Below are 22960 nucleotides of genomic sequence, written 5' to 3' on the forward strand. Positions count from 1 at the left end.
TTAATTTTAAACGAACACACCGAAATTTTGTGACAGTTCATCTATGAAGGCGCCCCGTAATGGTCTTAACAAGATCCTTGAGACTTGGACAGCGAAAACTAAGTGCCACATGATCATCACCACGGTTTGCGCATTTTATCGGATCCGTACATGGGGTGTCTTTGCAATAATCATGAGGACCAGAACATCTAGCACATCTATAGAAGGTACTAGGACAGTTAGCAATTAGATGTTCAGGAGACTGGCATTTGTTTCAGCATCTCAGAATTTTCTTAAATTCATAGACACGGATTCATAGACATATACAACAATACACCCTCGTTCACTAAAGGCAATCTTGACACACCAGGAATTAACAATCTGGGTGGCTTCAGTAACTCCAGAACAGTTCTTGAACAGAGATAAATCAAACGAGTTGCCAATCCCTTTTGCGATTCTGTAGGACCTCCTTTCCAGAAACTTCACGTCCGATCCGCGCAAGACTGATTGGGCTGAATCCCAAAAGCCGCTTGCATCAATGCTGTCAATATTCATCTATTATCAAACAGTTCGTGGTAACGAACTGTAGTAAGGAGCGACCCGGCTCAATAGTAACCGAAACACTAAAAAATGGAATTCTTATATCAATATTTGGGTCAAAAGAATCGCATTTTAATGCTGATTTTAAATATAAAAGTTTTATCAAGATTAGTATCACCCATCAAAAGTTACCAACCTGAGAAACTTTGTCTCATTTTAGAAAATAGGGGGAAACACCCCTAACATTCATACGATCTTAGCGAAAATAACACCATCAAATTCAGCGTATCAGAGAACCTCATTGTAGAATTTTCAAGCCCCTATCTACAAAAATCTGAAATTTCGCATTTTTTTTGCCAGAAGACAAATCACGGATGCGTGTTTATTTGTTTTTTTTTTTCCAGGGGTGATCGTATCGACTCAGTGGTCCTAGAATGTCGCGAAAGGGCTCATTCTAAAGGAAATTAAAAGTTCTAGTGCCCTTTTTAAGTGACCAAAAAAATTGGAGGGCACCTAGACCTCCTCCCCCGTTCATTTTTCCCTAAAGTCACTGGATCAAATTCTGAGATAGCCATTTTATTCACCATAGTCGATAAAACCTAATAACTATGTCTTTAGGGACGACTTACTCCCCCGCAGTCTCCGTGGGAGGGGCTGCAAGTTAAAACTTTGACCTGTGTTTACATGTAGTAATGGTTACTTGGATGTTTACAGACGTTTTCAGGGGGGTGTTTTGGTTGGGGGAGGGAGAGTTGAGGGGAGGGCTTACATGGGAGGATTTTTCAATGAAGGAACTGCTCATGGGGGAAGAGACTTTCAATGGAGGGGGCGCAGGATTTTCTAGCGTTATTTAAAAAACAATGAAAAAATAAATATGAAAAGTTTTTTCTACTGAAAGTAAGGAGCAGCATTAAAACTGAAAACGAACAGAGATTATAACGCATATCAGGGGTTTACCTCCTTGTAATACCTCGCTCTTTACGTTAAAGTGTTTTTAGTAATTACAACTACTTATTCTACGGCCTTTGTGATTCAGAGGTCATTCTTAAGGAATTGGGACAAAATTTAAGCTTTAGTGTAAAGAGCGAGGTATCGACGAGGGGCGAGCCTCCTCGTATATGCAATATAAACATACGAATACAGAAATTCGCTACGTAAGTTAATTCGTAAGTTACGTATATTTTTTACTTATTAAAACGTTCGTAAAAAATTTAAAGTAAATGCCTTTTTAAGTAATCAAAAAATCAGAGGGCAATTAGGCCTCCTCCCTCGCTCCTTTTTTCTCAAAATCCTCCGATTAAAACTATGAAAAGCCATTTAGCCGAAAAAATTAATATACAAATTCCGTTTTAATTATTTATGTGCGGATAGCCAAGATCAAAACATGCATTAATTCAAAAACGTCCAGAAATAAAAAAAAACAACCTTTTTTAAATGAAAGTAAGGAGCGACATTAAAACTTAAAACGAACAGAAATTACTCCCTATATAAAAGGGGCTTTTCCCCCTCAATGCCCCGCTCTTTACGCTAAAGTTTTTACTGTTTTAAAAAGTAGAGTTAAGAGAAAGAGTAAAATTTTGGTGTAAAGAGCGGGGTGTTGAGGAGGAAAAGCCCCTTTCATATACGATGTAATTTCTGTTCGTTTTAAGTTTTAATGTCGCTCCTTACTTTCAAAAACTTTTTTTTTCAAAAAAAAGTCAGCAGCAGAATTCAGAATAACTACATCTTCTACTCTCTTCAAGTTATACTGAAGAAAGTTAAAAACAGGGGAAAAAACTAAACATTACGAAGGTTCAAGATCAAAGTCCATTTACTTTGAATATTCGTCAATCCAAAATAGTAATGAAGGAACCTAGGAACAGGGGAAGAGTAAGGACCCCCTCAACTATTCCCCGCAATTTATGGGTAACATAATATAGGTGGCTACAATGCGTCACTTGCGGGAGGTTCCTTCCCCTCTTATGCTTGTTCCCAGTACACTTCTTAATGATAAGAAATCAAAAATTATCTACAGTCACTGAAATAATTCGAGTTTAAACCACTGAATTAATGCAAATTTAAAATAAAAAATAATGTTTTCACTCTGAATCTAGGTCAAGTTGAAGCGCAGAAAACATTACGAAATAACAACTGATAAAAGCTGCGGTCGCTGAATTAATTCAAGTTCACAGCACTTAATTAATACAAGTCCAAAGTAGGCTTTAAAATCCAATAAATCCAAAGAGGTGTTCGCACTTTGAAGACTAAATAAAGACTGAATCTAGTTCAATCAATCTAATTCAATCTAGGAATTAATTCAATGAAAGATAAACTAAATCTAGGGATTGAATTTTCAACTCATATAAGGGTCCTGTAGGATCCATCAAAGGATAAATTATAAAGCAGAATTCCATTTACTGTACATACAAGATAAGTCCAAACATTTCAAATTTGTGTGGTGAATTTGTCCTTTATCCTATAGCACTAAAACTTTTTACTAAGGCCATAAACTATCAGAAATGAAAAAAAAAATTAATGAAAGTAAGGAGCAACACTAAAACTAAAAATAAAGAGAATTTATTCCATAAATGGGGGGGAGGTTGTTCCCTTCGTAATCTCTCACTCTTAAAGCTAAAATTCAACTTTATATCCCAATCATTTAAGACTGTAGTAAAGAGTGACCCGGCTCAATAGTAACCGAAACTCTAAAAAATAATATTTTGATACCAATATATACATCAAAAGAATTGCTTTTTTTTTAATGCAGATTTCAAGAATATAAGTTTCGTCAAATTTGGTTTTACCCATCAAAAGGTACGAGCCCGAGAAAATTTGCCTTATTTTAAAAAGAAAGGGGAAACACTAAGTCATAAAATATTAATGAAAATCACACCGTCAGATTCAACGTATCAGAGAACCCTTCTGTAGAGGTTTCAATTTTTTTTTTTTTTTTTTTTTTTTGAAGAAGAAAGATCAAGGATGGGAGTTTATTTGTTTGTTTTTTTGTTTTGTTTTTCTCAGTATTGATCGTATCGACCCAGTGGTCCTAGAACGTCACGAGAGAGCTCATTTTAACGAAAAGTAAATGTTTTAATGTCCTTTTTAAGTGACCAAAAAACTCGAGGGCAACTAGGCCCCCTCCAACGCTCGTTTTTTATCGAAGTCACAGGATCAGAATTTTGAGATCGCCATTTTATTCAGCAATAGTCGTAAAATATAATAACTATGTCTTTGAGGACGACTTAACCCCCACAGTCCCCGGGGGAAGGGCTGCAAGTTATGAACTTTGCCCATTGTATGTATGTATTATTGCTTATTGGGAAGTATACTGACGTTTTCAAGGGTCTTTTCTCGTGGTAGGGGGGTTAGGGGTAGGGTGTTATGTGGGAGGATCTTTCCATGGAGGAATTTGTCATAAGGGAAAAGAATTTCCATGAAGGGAACGCTGGATTTTCCAGTATTATTTAAGATAACAATGAGCAATTAAAAAAAAACAAGTTTTTTCAGCTGAAAGTAAGGAGCGACATTAGAACTTAAAACGAACAGAAATTATAACGTTTATGAGGAAGTTCGTTCCCTCCTCAATACCTCACTTTTTACGCTATTAAATAAAAAAAAAAAACTAGTTATTTGAAATGAAAGTAAGGAGCAACATTAAAACTTAAAACGAACAGAAATTACGCCGTATATGAAAGGGGCTTTTCCTCCTCAACACCCCACTCTTTACGCTAAAGTTTTTTATTGTTTTAAAAAGTAGAGTTGCGAGAAAGAATCAAACTTTAGCGCAAGGAGCGGGGTGTCGAGGAGGAAAAGCCCCTTTCATATACGGAGTAATTTCTGTTCGTTTTAAGTTTTAATGTCGCTCCTTACTTTCATTTCAAAAAACTTGTTTTTTTTATTTAATTTCTGAAAGTTTTTGAATTAATGCATGTCCGATTTTGGCTCTCCGCACATAAATTATTAAAATGAAATTTTTATATTAATTCTTTTTTTGGCTAAATGGCTTTCTCTTAGTTTTGATCAGAGGATTTTGAGAAATAAGGGGTGGGGAAGGAGGCCTAGTTGCCCTCCAATTCTTCGGTTACTTAAAAAGGCAACTAGAACTTTTAATTTTTAACGAACGTTTTTATTAGTAAAAAATATACGTAACTTAAGAATTAACTTACGAAACAAACTTTTATATTCTTATATTTTTGATTATATGTATGAGGGGGTTGGTCCCCTTGTTAATACCTCGCTCTTCACACTAAATCTTGTTTTGTCCCAATTCTTTAAGAATGAACCCTGAATCAGAAAGGCCGTAGAATAAATAGTTGAAATTACTTTAAAAAATTTTAGCATAAAGAGCGAAGTATTTATCTCCTCCTAAATACCTCGCTCTTTATGCTAAAGTATTTTTAGAGCCCCTCATATGCATAATAATCTCTGTTCGTTTTAAGTTTTAATGCCTCTCCTTACTTTCAATTGAAAAAACCTTTTTCATGTTTATATTTTCATTTTTGTTTTTTTAATAGTAATGCTAGAAAATCCTGCGCCCTTTTCATTGAATTTCTCTTCCCCCATGAAATATTCCTCCAAGGAAAGATCCTCCCATATAGCCCCCTCCCCTGAACCCCACACCCAAACAAAAAAATCCCCCTGATAACGTCGGTACACTTCCCAGTAACCATTACTGTATGTAAACATTGGTCAAAGTTTGTAACTTGCAGCCCCTCCCCCAGAGACTGTGGGGGGTAAGTCATCCCCAAAGACATAGTTATTATGGTTTTCGACTATGCGGAACAAAATGGCTATCTCAAAATTTTGATCCGTTGACTTTGGGAAAAAAATGAGCGTGGAAGGTGGCCTAGGTGCCCTCCAATTTTTTTGGTCACTTAAAAAGGGCACTAGAACGTTTCATTTACGTTAGAATGAGCCCTCTTGCAACACTCTAGAACCACTTGGTCGATACGATGACCCCTGGGGAAAAAAAACAAACAAACAAACAAACACGCACCCGTGATTCGTCTTTTGGCAAAAAATACGAAATTCCACATTTTTGTAGATTGGACCTTGAAATTTTTTCTATAGGGTTCTCTGATACGCTGAATGCGATGGTGTGATTTTCGTTAAGATCCTATGACTTTTAGGGGATATTTCCCCTATTTTCCAAAATAAAGCAAATTTTCTCAGGCTCGTAACTTTTGATGACAAAGACTAAATTTAATGAAACTTATATATTTAGAATCAGCATGAAAATTCAATTCTTTTGATGTATCTTTTAGCATCAAAATACTGTTATTTAGAGTTTCGTTTTCTGTTGAGCCGGGTCGCTCCTTACTACAGTTCGTTAGCACGAACTGTTTGAACGTATTTTTAGTAATTCCTAAAGAGGTATTTATTCTAATAGAACGGTCTTTGTGATTCAGAGGTCATTCTTAAAGAATTGAAACAAAATTCGAACTTTAGTGTAAAGAGCGAGGTATTGACGAGGAGGTGAACCCCCTCATATACGTAATAAAAGTATACGAGTATAGAAGTTCATTACGTAAGTTGATTTGTAAGTTACGAGTAATTATTATTGATAAAAACGTTCGTAAATAAAATTAGTAGTTCTAATAGCCTTTTTAAGTAGCCAAAAAAATTGGAGGGCAACTTGGCCCATCCCTCACCCATTTAAAGGAAAATAAACATCAAGGCCACAAGGAAGCTTTAGATGTCAAAAAGAATAAGAGCCTTTTTGATTTCTTTAACAAGTCTTCTAAAAAGAATGAAGATAACCCCAACAGTCCAGAAACATTAGTGCTCCGGTTTGTGCGCAGACAGTGCCTGGTAGCTGTGTCACCTCTGTTTAAGGAGTTTCAGACAAAAACTCCAGCTCAGATGTAGTTGAGTCTAATAACTGAAAGAAATTTGCTCTCAAATTATTTTCGAAAATGAATAATGAACCCCCTTCTTAGGGACTGGCTAGTTACAAACCAAATAGTTTGGAGCAAAGTATACAGCAATTACTGCTGCAAGGTGTTAAAGGGTAGCAAAACCGCTATGCATTGTCCTAATAATAGAGGCCCAGAATCACCTCATTCGAAAGCCATGAAAGCTATAAAAATACAAAGGGAAGAGCTTGGGAGGGTGATCTTTCGAAAACACCGAAAAATACGAAGTTTTCCATCACTATAGACGATTTCACTGACCAAATAATAACAAAATTTCAAGCTGTAATGATCTGATTTTTCTCAGTGAGTGATGAATGTATCGGCAGGTTTGTTTTTTTTTTCATGCTGTTTATCACTATTGCCTCTGCACAAGGACTGAAAATTTTTACAGTGAAGGAATTTGACTCAAAAGGCGATGGAGTTTGTAAGAAATGTATTAGGTTCTACAAAACCCTTGGTGACCTTATCCGATACCAAATCAATGACCAAGATGATCGTTTAAATCAGCTAAGGCGTTTCGACCCTTCTATTGCAGTTTCTGGCTCTGTTTCATCGATTATTGGATTGTATGATCACTTCTCGCGGACAGCAGATCTGGCAAATGAAGTCTTGAACAGGGAATGGTGCCTAATTCCACATGCGAGAGAAATGATTGGAGTGCATGCACAAAATGATAGCGATCCTGTTTCATTCTGGAACTTTCTTGGGAAGTGCATGAACGATATGGGTGACTTAATGGTCCCAGTTGTGATACAGATGGCGAAGTTCTTTATATCAGTTCCACATTCTGGCTTATCAGCTGAGAGACAGTTCTCTTTGCTAAAATTAATCAAATCACCTTTAAGAAACAGGCTGGAACAAGAAATACTTTCTGCACTTATGCATTATATCAATCTTAAAGGTATTTTTGAACATCTACGGGAGAGAGGTAGTTTCACACTCTTCCTATAGGTGCTTCTGTATAGAACATGCTAAAGAGACGAATCAACCATTAACTACATTGATTAAGAGTGTTGAAGCAGCAAAATTATAATTTAGTGATTTTTTGTTGATTTCGTGATTCTATTCAATTATCTATGTGATGAAGTTGCTGATTTATTGATTTTTTTCAAGAATCTAGTTTTTTCACAGAGTGGCAACCCTGGCTGGGTCTGCTCAGATTACACAGTCACACCATTGACCACACCATTGACTCCTGTTCCAAACCGAAAAATAGCAACACCAGGACTCAAACCCCGGACTTCATCCTACGAGGGACCGTGTAGCAAAAATGGACATCGAAGGGTGTTTTTTATTATCTAATCACGACAACCCTTAAAAAGCTACTAGACTCGTCCAATAAAATGAGCTCCCTTCCAAGTTTCTAATACACGCACTTTCTAACCAAATGGCAGGGGAATACAATTTTCACCCCTTACCTGACTCTTCGTCGGGTACCATTTATTTTCAGAGGGATAAATACTATTTTCTAATTTTCCTCCCGCATCAAAGTTTGTTTAGCCCAAGGACTTAGGGATACAAGTTTCAATCCAATCAGAAAAGTTTTCGGCCTTTTCTTTGGAACTCTATGCCCTCAAATAACCTATTGGTAGGCCTACATAAAGTTCCTTTTGATGCCCCAGTGGCTCCGAGGGTAATTCCGTCTCAAAAGCCACGTTTATTACACCTTTCAACCATTCAAACAATATAGATCTAAATTTTCTCAAAATTTTGTTCATATCTCAGGAGGATAGGGGGGATCACGGGAGGCTGACTAGAAAAAAGGATAGAAGGGGTCCAGGTTCCCCTCTAATAACTCTTGACGTTTAAAAATGGCACTAAAACATTTAATTCCCAATTAAGTAAGCCCCCTCCAAAATTTTTACAACAACTCCTTTCACGCGAAGTTGCCAGAGAAAAAAGAAAGGAGTAAAACATGGATGGCACATGACTAGTTAATCAGGCAACGCTATGGCGTTGATTCTAGTCCATGAGCTTTGTTTCTGTGTAAAAAGTGTGGTTTAGTACTTTAAATCGTAATTCTGTATCTTTTTTTTTATTTCTTAGCCATTGGAGCCAATTGAGCCAATGGCCTAAATTCTTAAACGTAAGTCAGAAAGGGAAGCCAATATCCTTGCTTACTTAAAATCAAATTGGTTCACTGGTTCTCCTGTATGAAATTTATATCCATTTAAAAGAACGAAAAATTAATTTCCGCCTGGAGTATTAATTCACAAAATTCAAGGGGAGGGGGTAATGGGGTTAACGTATTTTTTTAAATTTATGGTGGTGAATTTACATGGAGTTAAGCAGAAATTTTCCCTCCGACCCTCCCCTCAGTTGACATCCCTGAATTCTAATGTGTCATGGTCCTTCTTCCTAAATGCGGAACTCACTCTACCTCATAAATTAAAAACAGTTAAACAAATTTGTTTTAACCAAATACTCTTCTACTCAGTGGAAGACGGAATCAGGACCTGATAATAGCGACAAAACTCTATTTTTAACTTCCTTTGACGTATCTGTGCATAAAACAGATTTGTTGTGTAGCAAAACCTTTTCAAATTATTATTGAATTTTCTTTTGAAGGACTCAACAGAGAGTATTTTAAGGAAAACTTTCTCAAAAAATTCTTTCCCAATCGAAGGGTAATATCGAACACGGCTATTCTCTAGGTACTGTATTCTTGGTGTTTAAACCTTAAGATAATTAGACCGAGCTGTATGCTTTCGTGTCTGTCTTGTCGGTTTGGCAAGCCAGGGGAAAAATATGGGGAGGCTCTACAAAATGAGATTAATTTATACTCTTGTAAAAAATAGCCATCGATGCTACGTTCAACCTTTCACTATCAGACTGGAGAGATTCAGAGAGGGATTGGAGCAATGGTTTATATACAAAGATACATATTCAGCGATGGGACATTCATATTCAGTGACGGGTCTTAGGAGAAACTTGTAAAGTGAAGCAATCGAACTGGGTTGTAAAAGGTTTTATAGCAAAGACTGATCCCCGGCTTTCTTGCAGAGAAGTTTTTCACTTGATCGAGGTGTATTTTCTAAGAGACAAGTGTGGAGAAGCGGATTCTTAGGAGACAAAACTGATTGACTCTCTTTAAAATTATATTTTTTAAGATAACGCTTAGATACATGCGTGGCACTTACAATAAGAATATCAGAAGCTCCTTTGTTTAGACGTATTGAATTTGACCATGCATGTCTCGGACTGCTTCCAAGTTTCCAAATGGTCCATCTGTAGGAGTACGGAGGCTTGAGCTGTGTCTTTGCGCTTTGGTACAACTATGCGTGTCATGGTACCGTTGAAACGGTGATTCAGAGGGCTTGCAAGATTGTCTTCCTTGCCATTTATGTAGATAAGGGAAACAGCAGGTCCAAATATACTTTCCTGGGAACCGTCTGCCTTTATTATATAGTTGTAAGACGGGAACCCATTGGCACCCGTAATGAACGATCAGATAGAAATATTTCAACCAATTTTAAAAGACTTTCATGAACACCATACGCCTAGATTCTATTTAGCTGTCTGAAAGGCCATACTCTATTGAAAGCTTTAGCTATGTTGAATGAAAATAGCCCAATTTTTGATTTTTTTGTCAAAAGTTTGATCCATTCCTGGTGCTAGGTGGCCAAGCGCTGAACGTTTTGGATGGAGTCCATATTGGTGGTCACTTAAGAGGTAATAAGCTCAAGTTTCTGAAAAAGTTGATGATTGGAAGCGCCTTCTTAAGCTTTGCCAGTGCAGGAAAGGGTGAGCTAACCGTTGTTGGAAAAACACAGCTAGAAACTGCTTGGTACAACAGGGTTTCAAGGAAAAGTTATATATGCTGTCATGTTTGGGGCTTTGGTAGTATCAAAGTGCTACAGAGTCCAATTGAGTAGAATAGTTGACACGATTAAGGAGAGCATCAGTTTGAGCATCATCAGAGAAATCTGGAACTTCTTTGTCGTCGTCGTCCGGATTTGAGAATGCGACAGACAACTTCACATATTCAAACAATAGTTCTTATCATAAATATTAGCAATATTATCTATTTTCATATTTTTTAACTTTCACTTCTTTCAGGTAAATATGGGCGACTTGTGATACTGCGACCTCAGTCATATTTTATTATAGTTTTATTTACTATTTACCCTACACTTTATGGTATGTTCTTTTTCTGGCATTTATATTATTTTATTCTCCTATGCTTAACATTTTTCCATATTTGTTTTCTTTTTTAGACTAAGGCGAAAAATTTTTCGTTTTTTAATATAAAATCTACTGGGATCATCACAGCCGATTTTCGGGTGACAATGCAAAGTTATCCGTAGTGGCGTGCTATGCACCTGCAAACGACGCCGACGACACAGTGAAAGATAGTTTCTACAACACCCTTCAAGACCTGACAAAATAAATTCCCAGTCATGACTGAATTTGTTTTGCCGATGACTTCGACACCAAACTGGGGAATCGTAGATCTTACTGCCGAGAGGTTCTTGGTAATGAAGGGTTCGGGGAGATAAACAAAAACTGAACGCTACAAGTGGACTTTGTACTGATAAATGACCTAATAACTGGGGCATCGTGTTTGTGCATTAAAAAACGATAAATATTCTTGAGCGCCCGGGAGAACGCTTACCTAGATTGACCTCCTTTTGATCAACAAAAAACGAAAGTTCAGTCTGCAAGATGTAAGAGTTTTCAGAAGTGCTAAGGTGGTGTCTGTTCATGCCCTAAAGGGAGAGAGGATAGCATTGAAGTTAAAGGCCACACAGAAGACCAGGCACAAAGTCAAACCAGCCTTCAACTCCTTGAAGCTTTCCACTGTGGTAGTACAAAATGAGTTTGTCCCTACACTCTCTAACAAATTTGAAGACTTCCCCTTCGATGCTAACAACAATGTCAGTATGGAGTCAATCTAGAACACCTTCAAGGAAGTTTACAATCATAAGGCTGTCGCTACGCTTGAGTACGCCAGGAGACCCAAAGACCAATGGCTATCAGAGATAACCTGGAATCTGTTCAGTGAGTATCATAAGTTAAAGCAGCAGCTTCTAAGAGGTGGTGAAAACAGCGATACAGTTCTGAAGAGAAAAATGTACAGAGACGTGGATAAATAAGTTAAATGGAGCCTAAGTTAATGCAAACTTTTGGATAGAAAAGCTGCCATGGTGGAGGAAGCGGCAAAACGTGGTGACTCCAGAACCGTATACAGGATTACCAACGAAATTGTGGGGAAGTTTTGAAATATAAACAGATCAGTCAAAGAGGCAAACGGAAAAATTGTCTCAGACCCATCAGAAGTTTTCGTAGTATAGACCATGCATTTCAAGAAGATTATGAAAAGACCCCTCCCTTTGGATCAGCCACATATCCCTGTAACCCTATTTTTGAACCATCAAATCAGTATCGAAGAACCTGGTGACGTAAAAGTTCGACAATCAGCTCGAAAGCTAAGGAACTGCAAGGCAGCAGGACTGAGAGAATTACAGCCGAGATGATAAAATTATCACCGAATACCTGCATAGATGTGTGACTTACTTTTTGCTAGTATCTAGGAGTCTGGAATTGTACCCGAGGATTAGATAAAAATTACGCTCATCAGACTTTTCAAAAGAGGGGGAGAGGAGACTTTTCAGTCTCCTATCTATTCCAGGTAAACTCTTCTCACAGATTATTCTCGAGCACATCCTTAAAGTCCTCGATAAACACTTGCGGGACGAACAGCACGGTTTCCAATGGTCTCGTAATTTTGTGGATCTCATCTACATACCACGGACGATAACCGAGGAGTGCAATGAATGGCAAGAAATAATGCACCTGATTTTCGTGGACTTCAAGAAAGCCTCGACTCCATCGACCAGGATTCGTTATGAAAAATCTTGCGATACCATAGAATTCCTGAAAAAGTAGTGGCTCTGATTGTTGCAATATACGAATACACAGAATGCTGTGCCCCAGGGCCCCAGGAAGGCAATACTAGATATTTCTGTATCATGTCCGGCGTAAAATAGGGGTCCATAATTTTATAGGGCTTCTCCAACATCCAAATTGGAGAAGCCGAACCGCTAGCCGACCTGGATTTTACTGGTGATATTACCTTAATGGAAAGCATCAAGACCAAATTCCAAGCATCCAATCTTCTTAACATTATCCATGAAAATTCTGACGGACTTAGCCTCAAGATTAACACAGAGGATACAAAGAGCATGGCATCAAGTAATTACCCCTTGACATAAAGTGTGGAGATTCATCTGTTGAGCGAGTCGTAGAGTTCAGGTACATTGGCAACACAGTAAAAACTTCAGGGTCAAGAAAGCGGGAATTGCAGCTGAGGATTGAGCAGTTCAGTGAGCTTTTAAGAGACTAAAACCAGTATAGCGATCGAAAAACTATTCTACGAAATTAAAAATGAGACTATTTAATATTAATATCCTTTCTGCAACTCCCTACAGCGGTTAGGGCCGGAATTCAAACCAGCAAGAGATACGGATTCTTGTCTTCAAAGACAATTGCCTTCAGGAGATTCTGAACATCGACTAGAGGTATATCATCAAAACTAGATAGTTCACTCTATATCAGGCCAGCTCATAGGTACAGACGGTATTTGGCAACGAATTTGGTGATACTTTGGGCACGTGATCCGTATGAAGAATGATAGGATCCTGTGATAGGTTTTGGATTGGCAACCTCACTGGATCCGCAGGAGAGGGTGACCAAGGAGCCCCTTACGTCACACCTATCAATGGGACCTGTCCAATATTCACACGACGATCCAACCCCAATGGGGATATATTTGGGTTGTGGCGCACATGTGGACTTACTGGTGCCTCTTTGTGGATGCCCTGGGCGCTTTTGATGACAAAAGAGGGTCTGAGGCATGCAAACTTTATATTGAAAGATGAGAAAACATACTCTGTGCATAAAAGTTAGATAAGAAACGTATAATTACTTGCATAGGATTGGCTAGACTTCTAACAACTCTAGCGGGATTGTGCACATTCCAAAGAGTTCTATCAATGTGATTCTTGTTACCCATATAAACAGAAGCCCGGTTTTTAGTACTTACTTTTAAATTATTTGTAGCTTGAGAAGTAATAAGAAAACAATCAACAAAAATAAAGGGATACGAATCGCATAGTTAAGCGGTATAACCATAAATAATGGATAATGCTTTAAATTAGTGTTCAAAAACAATAAGTAATTTACTATTAAAAGCGAGAATTAAGGCACCATCAATAAGGCTTTAAGAATGGTCTTTTTTCGGTCGGGGGGAGGCTGTGCTGAAGGGGAATTCGCAAAAAACATCAAAATCATAATCATGCTGAAACTGTAAGACATTTGCTGACGAACCATAAAAATCCCAAGACTTTTGGGAAAGGCCACATCCCTGAAATTCAGTGGTGCCAATTTTCCAATTGTAGGAGGCCAAGGATTTTTATTTTTGAAGGTAGAAACATAGGTATTTTTAAAATCAAGTGTGGGAGGGTATTTTTGTGTTTTTGATTTGTTTTAGTGAAAATACTGCCCCCCCCCTCCACGATTCGCGCCTCTGCCGAAAGCCCTATTTAGTTAAATATATATCAACAGTTACTTGATTCTCTACTACTCTTAGAAAATAAATAACTCGTCCTACAAACTGAAGAGGTACTTGACCCCTCCGTGACACGATATATTCGAAAGACCTGAAGACCTTATGCGGAGCAGTAACCCTCGAAAAGGTATCGAGCCATTATGTTCCGGTAAGGACAATCACAACAGTGGATATGGGGCTTCAATCCCCATATTGACAGGTAAGTATGATTAATGAGACAGGTAAGTATGATTAATCGTGTGAATTATTTTCTTCCTCCCTATATCCTTGTCACCCTTTATTACTCTTTTATTTACCCATATATCTCATACTGCGGATCTGTTTGGGGCAACACTTATCCTTCAGTTACCAATAAATTAAAATCTGCCCAAAACCGTGCCGTCAAAGCAGTTTTTCGGCTGCTCCGGCTATATCCCACCCAGGACTTGTACTCCGATTTTGGTAGTATCCCTTTTGAACAAATCATTAAAAAATTAATTCTATCCCTTGCATACTTCGCTTACCATAAAAATCTTCCTCCCCAATTATTATCTTATTTTAGTAGTAATAATTCTGAAGGCCTCTGTCTCCGTTCATCCAACCGTTCCTTCATTGTCCCCAAGTGTGTCTCTAGTTCTGCCCAATGATCCCCCATTTATAGATCTATACTTCAATGGAATATAATACCCTCCAGTGTAAAGCTATCCACAAGTTTTCACACGCTGTATAACAATATACTAAAATTTTGATGTTATAATTCTCTAAATTCTTATTCAATTTGCTTTAATTACCCATGTTTTTCTCTTTTCTTTTTTTTTCTCTCTTCTTCATTTTCAATTTTTTGTTGTAATGGTCCTCAACAATTTCGATTCCAGGACCTTTATTATTATCGGTGTTATGTTTTGTTTTTTTTATTTGAATAAATTGAATTGAATTGAATGCTCACGAGGGCAAAATATTCAAGATGTCCAACATGTCATAGCAGTGGATAGAAATTTTATAAATTTCCAGCAAATAAATTTAAGCTTAACCCCTCCCCATATTGAAATATATGCATACCTCCTTGAAGGTATATGAAGGTTTCTTTGTCTAGCAGTCTTTGCTGGTAAGCCAAAGGGAAAACTAAACATAAGTATGAAGAAACAGGGAAAACTAGATATAACCCAAAAAAACTATTAAACCCAAAGGAATCATGATTATAGAAATAATTATTTTAAAAAAAAAATGAATATAAAACTAGTTTCCACAAAGAACCTAATTATGAAATATCACTAAATTCGATTAACAGTGAAATGTATTACAGGCTATACCTGGGGCCAACATGGATATGGACATCAATGTGGGTAAGGGCAGAGGGGGATGCCCGCCCCCCTCCCTGGCTGAATGATTTTGCCTTATATCTTTATATTTAGATTTTGAGATTTCTATTATACAGCATTGGAAGTGCCAATCAGACCAGGTAAGCCCCCCCCCCCTAAGATTCAGCTTATGGACACCCATGATAACGGAGGGAGGTGGTGCCTTGTCAGAAAAGCAACCATGATATTTGTAAAGAAAATAAAATAAAAGATCTACGGTACAACTTTTACTTGTTTGGCATGATTCCTTCAGAAGTGGCCAGCCCTATATAGGCTATTTACCAGTCTCCAAATTTCATGTAGTACGGGTCCAAACCCTGCCCAACCCCCTCTGCTTCCGTATATGGAAATGTATTATAACCAGATAATTACAGACAAAATTTAAAAAGAAAATAGTCTAACCTTTTTGTTCAATCCGATTGTCGACTGCAAGACACTTTCGATACGAGGAATTTCTTCTTCATAGCTAATTAAATTAAATCTAATATACGATTCTTCAGAAGTTTTATTAATCGAACCTAAAAGCGTCCTCAGTTTTTCCAACGTCTTAGAGTCACTCTTTTTTGTTATATTTAATATTCGTTTATTTGTAGCACATGTAATCACAACCTCAATAGTTGTGTTTGATGGCCCCTTTGTTGTATCTTTATCACATATGAATAATGTCAATTGATGAAATAGGCCGAAGGTCAAAACAGTTATAACGACAAATTGCCGGAATGTGAATCTTGGCATTTTTTTGTAGCTATTTTGTGACAATTGAAACCTGCTTGATTCTCAGCGGCTTGTATCAGTAGGTGGAACTGAAACTTGTTTTTTCGTTAATACCTTGTGTTAAGTAGAATCCTCATCTATAGTTGAAGGTCATTACTAGCGTTGCCAACGTGTAACAACTGTATCGTTTTTGGTACAGTTTGTTGGTCCTGCTGCAATGCCGTCCATTTTGAAATTTTTCAGTAAAATTAAATTTTCCGGTATATTGTGGTTTTATTTACTCCTCTCTTACTCGGATATACGTCCAAGTTTTGGCTTATCAAAAAGTTTCTTGTTGTTACCGCACATTTTTAACCTGCTGTTCAGATGGTACAATTTAACCTCTTGCGGTAAATTTTATTCTGAAAAAATGGTACAGTTTAATTCAACGCCTTTGCAACACTGGTCATTACTATGAGAATGGGGCCTCTATAAGAGTTGCATACTTGAAAATTAACAAATATAAGTCCTAGTCATATTATCATTTATCATTTCATCAATTACATCAGGGGTGCATAAAGAATCAGTGTTTGGGAGGAGGAGGTACACCAACAAAATTTGGGCTCCCCCAAAGTTATCTTTCGCTCCCAAACCCCTCTTATTAGTCGAGGCTTTGACGCTAAGGGGTGGGGAGGACGTGACACTGACAGCACCCCTGCATCTGTCCCTGAGTGGCACGAACCGACAGAAATGTAAAGGGACAAGGATATTTTATAAATAAAGATACGAAAAGTGTATTTTAAAGAGTCTAGGCAAGGAGGGGGTCAGTTTCTTCAATTTTTTTTGTTGACAATATAAAAAATGTATTTCCGAAACGTTGGTGTACGGCAATGGCTCCTTCCTATTGGTGCGACTGCATTTCAACCCCTACTTTCGTACCCACAATTAATTTTGTATAATCAATCTCATATTACAATGTTATTAGTGACACCAGAGACGCATATAGAGTCAAACTAGGGGGTAGGGGTGTACCAGAGAAAATCAGGCTCCTCCATTGGTGTATTTTCCTCTCCACTCCAATAATTAGAAGAATCGCTGACCTTATGGGGGGATGCTTGGCAGGTGTCCGAAAAACCATCCTTTTATCTACCCCTCAGTGGTGCAAACTCAGGAAAATGCAGGGACGGGAGGATTTTTAATGAAGATACAAAATAGGTACTTTACAAAATTTGAGGAGAGGGTATCTTTAGCTTTTTTATTTTTTAAAAAGACTTATAAAAAATGTATTTCTAAAATTTTAGTGTAGGGCAATGGCCCACCTGCTCCCTTCATTAGCACCGTCGCATTTCATATTATCATTCGAGGAAATACAGATACAAATTCCTATATGGTATGTCAATTATCAAAATGTTACATTTATCTACTTCCACAAATGGCACTCGATTTTGCATGAATAAAATTGGTAAAATTCTAGTTAATTGACTTCTTGCTATCAAACAGTTCGTGGTAACGAACTGTAGTAAGGAGCGACCCGGCTCAATAGTAAACGAAACTCTAAAAAATGGAATTTTGATACCAATAATTGCATCAAAAAAATTGCATTTTAATGCTGATTTTAAATATGTAACTTACATCAAGATTAGTCTTACCTATCAAAAGTTACGAGCCTGAGAAAATGTGCCTCATTTTAGAAAATAGGGGAAAACATCCCCTAAAAGCCATACAATCTTAACGAAAATCACACCATCAGATTCAGCGTATCACAGAACCTTATTGTAGAAGTTTCAAGCTCCTTTCTACAAAAATGTGGAATTCCGCATTTTTTGCCAGAAGACTAATCACGGATGCGCGTTTATTTGTTTTTTCGTTTGTTTTTTCTGTTTGTTTTTTTTACCAGGGGTGATCGTATATACCCAGTGGTCCTAGAATGTCGCAAGAGGGCTAAAAAAACGGAAATTAAAAGCTCTAGTGCCCTTTTTAAGTGACCAAAAATGTTGGAGGGCACCTAGGCCCCCTCCGACGCTCATTTTTCCCCAAAGTCACCGGATCAAAACTCTGAGATAGCCATTTTATTCACTATAGTAGAAAAACTTAAAAACGTTGTCTTTGGGGACAAGTTACTCCCCTGCAGTCCCTGTGGGAGGGGTTGCAAGTTATAAACTTTGACCTGTGTTTACATATAGTAATGGTTACTGGGAAGTGTACGGACGTTTTCAGGGGCATTTTTTGATTTGGGAGGGGGAGAGTTGAGTTTGGGGGGGGGGCTACGTGGGGGAAGTTCTCATGGGGGAAGACTTTCAATGAAGGAGGCGCAGAATATTCTAGCATTATTTAAAAAACAATGAAAAAATAAATATGAAAAGTTTTTTTTTCTACTGAAAGTGAAGAGCAGCATTAAAACTTAGAAATTATTACACATATGAGGGTTTTGCTTCTTCGTAATTCCTCGCTCTTTACGCTAAAGTATTTTTAGTAATTTCAACTATTTATTCTACGGCCTTTGTGATTCAAGGGTCATTCTTTTGGAATTGGGACAAAATTTAAGCTTTACTGTAAAGAGCGAGGTATCGACGAGGGGTGAGCCCCCTCATATACGCAATAAAAACATACGAATATAGAAGTTCGTTACGTAAGTTAATTCGTAAATTACGTATATTTTTTACTAATAAAATGTTCGTAAAAAAATTAAAAGTTCTAGTTGCCTTTTTAAGTAATTAAAAATTGGAGGGCAACTAGGCTTCCTCCCTCGCTCCTTTTTTCTCAACATCTTCCGATTAAAACTATGAGAAAGTCATTTAGCAAATAAATGAATATGCAAAATTCGTTTTAATTATTTATGTGCGGATAGCCAAGATCAAAACCTGCATTAATTAAAAAACGTCCAGAAATTAAATATCAAAAACAAATTTTTTTAAATGAAAGTAAGGAGCGACATTAAAACTTAAAACGAACAGATATTACTCAGTATATGAAAGGGGCCTTTTCTCTTCAACGCCCCGCTTTTTACGCTGAAGTTTTTTACTGTTTTAAGAAGTAAAGTTAAGAGAAAGAGTCAAACTTTAGCTTAAAGAGTGGGGCATTGAAGAGGAAAAGTCTCTTTCATATACGGAGTAATTTCTGTTCGTTTTAAATTTTAATATCGCTCCTTACTTTCATTTAAAGAAAAAACTAGTTTTGATTTATTTCTTTCAAATTTTGTTTTGTCAAAGCGAAGTTCAACCAGGACTGAAAAATAAATTGTTATGAAACGAGGCAATTCAACGAAATGAAAGAAAGTGATTTAAAGACGGGTTTTTAATGCCAGACTAGCTTTTTTCACTGCTGATCTTATAGGTCTATTTGTGACAGACTCTGTGTTAATATCTATTGTTTTTTTAAAATATTTTGTAAGGTAATTTTTAATTAACTTTATGTATAAAGCATTCAGTGAATATTCTCCTAAATCCCTATATAGAACTTCTATATAGGGAGAATCCACCAGAATTTCGAGAAACGCCTAAAACAACGTAAAGATGATATCACCAAAGCTCTGAATTCTAATAATATTACTTCTGTTTCTTTTGATTCTGCTTTAAGTAGCCATGTTTTCGAAAATCCTAGCCACAAAATACTTTTTGAAGATTCCGCCATTATTAGCAATGATCTAGGCATAAAGAAAGTAGTTTGAGAAGCAATTGAAATTAGACTTAACATTAATAATAATATTTCCTTAAATAGGGATTTAGGAGAATATTCACTGAATGCTTTATACACAAATTTTATTAAAAATTACCTTACAAAATATTTTAAAAAACCAATAGATATTAACACAGAGTCTGTCACAAATAGACCTATAAGATCAGCAGCGAAAAAAGCTAGGCTGGCATTAAAAACCTGTCTTGGCTTTTAGGGGATGTTTTCCCCTATTTTCGAAAATGAGGCACATTTTCTCAGGCTCATAACTTTTGATAGGTAAGACTAATCTTGATTAAAGTTGCATATTTAAAATCAGCATTAAAATGCAAATTTTTTGATGCAATTATTGGTATCAAAATTCCATTTTTTAGAGTTTCGTTTACTATTGAGCCGGGTCGCTCCTTACTACAGTTCGTTACCACGAACTGTTTGATAGCAAGAAGTCAATTAACTAGAATTGTACCAATTTTATTCATGCAAAATCGAGTGCCATTTGTGGAAATAGATAAATGTAACATTTTGATAATTGACACACCATACAGGAATTTGTATCTGTATTTCCTCGAATGATAATATAAAATGCGACGGTGCTAATGAAGGGAGCAGGTGGGCCATTGCCCTACAAACGTACTTCTTTCTCTCAAAAGCTTATTAGGTCACGCCTCCTTCTAACTGGCTGAGGCAGCCTCGCTACCAAGATACTGCCCATTGCTTGAAAACCTATTATCCTCCTAACCTTTGGTGATAATAGAGGTCATCCATCTCACGCTCAATGATCTGGCTTTACAACACAAGCCCATTTTTCCCCCAAGACTTGACTTGCTTGACTTAGGTCTCCTTCCCGGCACTGCTCTTCATAGAGAGTGATGTGTGTGTGCCTCCTCCATCCACTTCGATCCAGTGTGAGCGTTTGTACTTCAGCTAGTATGATATTTGCCATCGCCAGGAGCTCAGACCGGCTGTCAGACCTTCGGTCCGACAGCTTGGTCACTTCAAACCAGCTTTCATAGGGCTAAAGTCAGAGATCGTCTTTGCGAGAGAGTGCAGGGGCATTCGAATTAGGTCTAAACCATCGTAAGAGTTGCTCGGCTTCTCGGGCAGAAAATCGAGACTGTTTGGTGAGCTGCAGCAGGCTACTCATGAAATCAAACCGCCATAGACCTTCGATCCTTCTCCGACACTTCGATTGGAACTCATGGATATCCTATAGGATAGCCGGTGATACATGCCGTTTCTCCGCTTCGTAAAGGACGACGAGGGTGATGAAAATCCGCAGTTTAGTCGAACAACTTACGTTTGGTTTTCGTCAAAAGTGACGGCTCATCCTGCCCATGGCAGAAGATGCTTTGGATATCCTAGTTTGCAACTCAGGAAGAAGCGAGCAATCTGAAGAAACTGCGCAGTTCAGGCTGGTGAGCCTTTGGACAACTTCAATACTAGCTGTTCTGTCTAGACTAACTGCAGAAATGACAGAAGGAGAAGAAAGATCTAAGGCCATAATTTTCGTTTTATCCCGGTTTATCTGCAATCCTAAATATGCAGCCTCTTCACATATGATTCGAAGCTCTTCCAGCAGCTGATCCATGGAGTCTACTAGGATGTCCAGGTCATTGGCAAAATCAGCTCCTGAGATGGCACAATCTCAAAACTCTAGCCCATGCTGAGACGTGAAGTTGTCTTTGTCATGAGGTGGTTTATTATAGCATTGAAGAACTCAGGGGCCTCTGAACATTCTTGACGCACTCCTTTCGTGATTTGGAGGAGTGGGCTGTGCCAGTCGTCAACTTGAACACAACTCTCTGTAATATGGCAAAGAGAACATGCTAGAGGATATGCTTCCTCCTAGACATCCGACCAAACTTTCAAATGAAAAAAAAATTCAAACGAAATGTTACACGAGGAAGGCGAGGGAAAGGGATCTTCTGGGATGATTTGAAGAACGTCAGTAATGAACAAGTTTTTCAACTGAAAATAAAAAGCAACATTAACACTTAAAACGAACAGAAATTTTTCCTTGTTTTTACCATCACGAAAGCTTAGTACGGAAATACTAAAACTACGAGTCCTAGTACATATATTCAGCAGAAAACAGTATGGCAAAAATACGACGAGAACACTTCGAAAAAAATATCTCTATCCATTTCTACCCCCCCCCCCCCTCCCAAAAAAAACAATAATCTTTGATTTTATCAAAAACCTAAGAAATGCTGTCCGTTTTGGCAGAGGGCAGCTGAGTAGCACGAGGAAACAAATTAGAATGAATATTTTGACCCTATGTCCAAGAGCCGTCCTCAGCAATGCAAATAATTTTTTTTAGAACAACTTAATACATATGATAGGAGTCTACAATTTACCTTAGAAATTGAAATTGCAAATAAAATCTCATTCCTAGATGTTCTAATTATTCGTAACTTAGATGAACTCAATTTTACTATTTACAGAAAACCAACACAAAACAATAGATATTTACATTTTGAATCAAACCACCCCCCACAAGTTGTAAGGGGTGTCGCAATATCTCTAGTTGATCGTGTCCTAAACATTTGAAGCTGAACTGGACTTTATCAGGGACATGCTTTTTGGAAATGGGTATCCTCTTTTATTTATCAATAATACAATTAACCGCAGAGTGAAAAGACACTCCCATAAAATCAACGATAATTTACCATGTGAAAATCCCGATAAGCCCAAAAACATAATTTACCTCCCGTATATCCCAGAAATCACGAGGAATCTTAAAAAAGATTGCACACAAAATAATATGTATGCTGTATTTACCAATATTTCTGGTAAAGATAAGACTCCAGTTACTCGCCAAAGAGGTGTCTATCAAACTCCATGCGACTGTGGCAAATCTATCTATCTATATATATAAAAATAAGTTGTCTGTGTGTGTGTGTGTCGAGTGACGTCATGTTTGTGTGTCGACTGACGTCATGTTTGTCGACTGACGAAATTACAGACCGGGACATCGGGACACAAATGACGACCGGGACATAGGGAATATAAATGACGACCAGGACATAAGTAAAAAAAAAAACTAAAAAAACTAAAAAAAGGTAAAAACTAAAAAAAAAACTAAAAAGAAAGAAAAATAAAAAAAGGAAAAACACTGAAAAATAAAGGAGAAAAACAAAACTAAAAAAAATAAAAATAAAAATAAAAAAACTTAAAAGGTAAAAACTACAAAAAAAACTAAAAAGAAAAAAGAAAAAAAAACTAAAAATACTAAAAAAAAAGTAAAAACCAAAAAAAAACTAAAAAGAAAAAAG

General features: G+C 37.2%; 1 protein-coding gene across 2 annotated transcripts in view; it reads right to left on the bottom strand.

Moving 5' to 3' along the window:
- LOC136025828 (xyloside xylosyltransferase 1-like) overlaps positions 1 to 16130 on the bottom strand; it is a 31658-nt gene extending 15528 nt beyond the window's left edge. The window contains exon 1 of one of the 2 annotated variants that reach the window (XM_065701824.1): positions 15723 to 16130. Coding sequence is in view for 1 of the 2 variants with exons in the window: in XM_065701825.1 (XP_065557897.1) it covers positions 15723 to 16055 (333 nt within the window). In the remaining variant the exon portion in view is untranslated. The remainder of the gene's footprint in view (positions 1 to 15722) is intronic. The other variant, XM_065701825.1, reaches the window with a different exon arrangement.
- Positions 16131 to 22960: the final 6830 nt, after the last annotated feature.

This window comes from Artemia franciscana, chromosome 4 (assembly GCF_032884065.1).
Source record: "Artemia franciscana chromosome 4, ASM3288406v1, whole genome shotgun sequence".
Lineage (NCBI taxonomy): Eukaryota > Metazoa > Arthropoda > Branchiopoda > Anostraca > Artemiidae > Artemia > Artemia franciscana.